The 3,212-nt window shown below is 45.7% G+C and overlaps 1 protein-coding gene and 1 pseudogene across 1 annotated transcript in view; one reads left to right on the top strand and one right to left on the bottom strand.

Annotated features, from left to right (window-relative positions):
• Positions 1 to 3,212, top strand: part of MPHOSPH8 (M-phase phosphoprotein 8) — a gene marked incomplete at its 5' end in the record, with an annotated part of 30,412 nt that overhangs the window by 18,079 nt on the left and 9,121 nt on the right. The window contains 2 exons of the mRNA XM_015592401.2: positions 1,619 to 1,744; positions 1,821 to 1,909. Coding sequence (XP_015447887.1) covers positions 1,619 to 1,744; positions 1,821 to 1,909 — 215 coding nt within the window. The remainder of the gene's footprint in view (positions 1 to 1,618; positions 1,745 to 1,820; positions 1,910 to 3,212) is intronic.
• Positions 2,681 to 2,799, bottom strand: LOC112482918 (annotated as a pseudogene).

The raw sequence follows: 3,212 nt of genomic DNA, 5'->3' as shown, positions 1-3,212 counted from the left end.
TTCCCCAGTGTGGCGCATTGTGACCTCTGACCCCGACCCTCGTCTGATCACCAGGCTCTGTAGGTGGCACACACCTTCTCCAGGCCTCTAGTGCTGGCAGTCTGGTTGGCATGGTGACAGGGAAGGCTAGACTCAGGGACACACAAACATAGGCATGCATGTGCCAGTTTATCACTGGTTGGGAACTTGGAAGATGGCATTTGCCTTGGGCATTGATTAGTGCACACAGGACATGCTGTCTGTCGCTGCATTAGCCGGTTACTACGTGTCAGGGGCAGTGCGCCATCCCAGCCGGGCTTAGTCATGGTCACCCACCCCTTAGCTTCCCACAGTCCCTTTAGGACAGCCTAGCTGTCACTGCAGAGGGTCCATGGCCGGGGTTCCCTAGTGCTGGGCTGTGTGATGCCTGCCTGTGTGGACGGGCTGCCCCCATGAGACCAGCTGTCCTCTGGGCACCCGCTTCGTCTCAGAGGCCTCTGCGCTATAGCAAGTCTTGTGCTCAGCACACGGAGTCAGCCCTTCGGACCCAAAAACTGGACAGGTGACAAGTGGCCACCCAGGTCCATGGTGAGCTCTTGGTAGGCAGCTCTGCAGATGGTTACTCAGCCCTGTCACCTAGACCGTGTTCCCTCCTCGTGTGACCTCTGTCCTGCTTCCCACTGCTGCGAGTGGCTCCTGGTCTGTGATGTGTCCCCTCACAGCTACTGTGAACGGTATGCCTTCTGCATGTGACTTACTCTGTTAGCTGCCTTTACTGTCACCACTGCTGTATTCAGAGAATGGCAGCAGCAGTTTTCTGTAACTTCCCCAAAGCTCACAGCCACCATGGACCTGAGACCTGGAGATTGAACTGTCCCCGTGCTCTAGGCAGCAGAGCAGTGCTGGTCACAATTGGGAGTTTGGGGAAAACTTGGTATGGTACGCGTCTTTTATAAACTCCATTTCTGTAGCAAGGTTAACTGCCTGGCATCTGTAGTTTCAGGAATTGGTTTTAAATGAAAGTCCTTTAACTGCCATCATCAAATGTCTGTGCTTTGAAGTCACTGTGAATGACTCCCATGTGAGTTCAGCCCAGCCACTCTGCACTGCCGGTAGGGAGTGAGCACATGGGTCGGACATGTGGGCGGAGGCTGGCACTTGTTTTACGATGGGCACAGTGGGCAATCGGGCTCGGCAGAGAGGCTTCTTGGAGGAGGGGTGGGGCTGAGTCTGGACTGGGTCCACAGGACTGGTTTACACATTGCGAATGAAGTTACCTACACAAATGACTGCAAGCAGCGTATGCAGGAAGGGTGGCCGACGGTGGAATGCCAGCGAGTCCCTTCACTGACCTCTCTCTCCCTTTGAGCTCCTTGGCTGTGCCCTCACATTCGGACCTCACCGTTTACAGTTAGTGGGTCATCTGTTAATCTCTGTGCCTTTGAAGCACCGTGACTTCTAAATATGGATAGTTCATGTCACTTCCCAAAGAAATTCAGAAGTGTCATTAAAGACTCCGCTACACAAGGACACGTGTTAAAGGTGTTTGTAAAGTGTTGGTTAAGACACCACAAATTGAATTAAGCATCACTGTGTTTCTCTATGTTCAGAAAAATGTTAAGGCTCTTCTGTGTTCCAGACGGCAAGCAGCAGGTTCTGAGTTTGGGCATGGACCTCCAGCTGGAGTGGATGAGACTGGAGGATTTTCAGAAGCATCTTGCTGGGGAAGACGAGACTTTCACTCCAGCAGATGCAGTTCCGAGCAGTGAGTAGTATGGGGGGTGTGGCGATCCTTTCCATGACTGCGTACAGAACATTTAATTTATCGTCTGTCTTTTTAGATTTATTGCGGGATGCTGTGAAAAATGGAGATTATATCACTGTGAAGGTTGCACTCAATTCAAATGAAGAATATAACCTGGACCAAGAGGTAGTAGTAAATACTTTCGTGAAATTTCATGAAAGGGGGATGGGAAATAGCTCTTAAAATAACTCAGTTTTACTTTTAATTTAACTATAAAAGTAATGCATGTTCACTTAATAAAATTCAAATATTGTATAATGTAGAAATGACAGTCCCTGTATTTCCAACCCCCTAAAGGGGCCGTCCTGTTCAGCTGTCGTCGTCTGCTTTACCCTCTGCCGCTTCAAGCAGGAAGGGTGTGTGAACAGCTCCTGTTTTGGGGCCACTATTTGTGTTTCATTATGTTGTAACCTCATTGATTCATAAGGGGTTTTTATATAGGAGCATTAAACCCTTTTTCCCTTATTTTTAGTTTTTTTTTTTTTTTTGAGACTTACTGCTTAGAGGGTTTTTTTAGGTAGTCATATCTATTGATCTTAATCCTTGATGGCTTTTAGGTGTCTCGTCTTGCTTAAAAAAGACATTTTCTCTAGTTGCTGAAGTTTAGTTGCTGGAATTTTTAGGTTTGATCCTTTGAGACTATAGTTCAAAAAGTTACTGGGATTTTTATTAAAATTGCATGGAATACATAGATTAATTTTGCTAAGAATTGCCATTTTACATTTTGAGTGGACATTTTACATCTGTGGACATGGTGACTTTTTATCAGCTCTTTATTCCGTTTATTTTATTATTTTATTAATTTTAATTTTAATTTTTAGGTGAGGCAACCCTTGGTTGACCTCACAGATTGCAAGGACCTTATCAGTTTACAATCCCTTATTTTTTTATTGTTTACACTTACATCACCTGTTCTTCCTAGGTGGTCTCCCATCCAAGTACTAACCAGGCCTGACCCTGCTTAGCTTCCGAGATCAGACAGGATCCAGCTTGTTCAGGGTGGCATGGCCGTAGACTCCATTTATTTTAAAACAAATTTTTTTTTTGTATAATTATCACACACTTATTTCAGATGTATTCCTAAATACTTTATAATTTGATTGTTACTATAAGAGCCCCAGTCAAATTTTGTAACTGGTTACTAGTGTGTGGTGAAGCTGTGCGTGTGTGTGGGGGTGTGTCCTGCAGTCACTTTGTGAAATTCCCGTACCCTGATAATTTACTTGCCTTGGATTTTCTGGGTAGAGAATTCAAACCCTGCTAAAATAACTATTTTGTTTCCTTTTTTTTCCTAATGTTTCTTTTTCTGGTCATGTGAAATTGGTGCCATTTGAGTAACAGTGGTGGCCTGCTCTGCTCCTGGTCTGAGGGGCGTCCCTCAAGGTGGCTGTCGAGTTTCATTCCTTCTTCTCCCTTCAGATGTAGCTGG

Source organism: Pteropus alecto, unplaced genomic scaffold (assembly GCF_000325575.1).
Source record: "Pteropus alecto unplaced genomic scaffold, ASM32557v1 scaffold16, whole genome shotgun sequence".
Lineage (NCBI taxonomy): Eukaryota > Metazoa > Chordata > Mammalia > Chiroptera > Pteropodidae > Pteropus > Pteropus alecto.
This window is presented reverse-complemented; position numbering and strand designations above follow the sequence as displayed.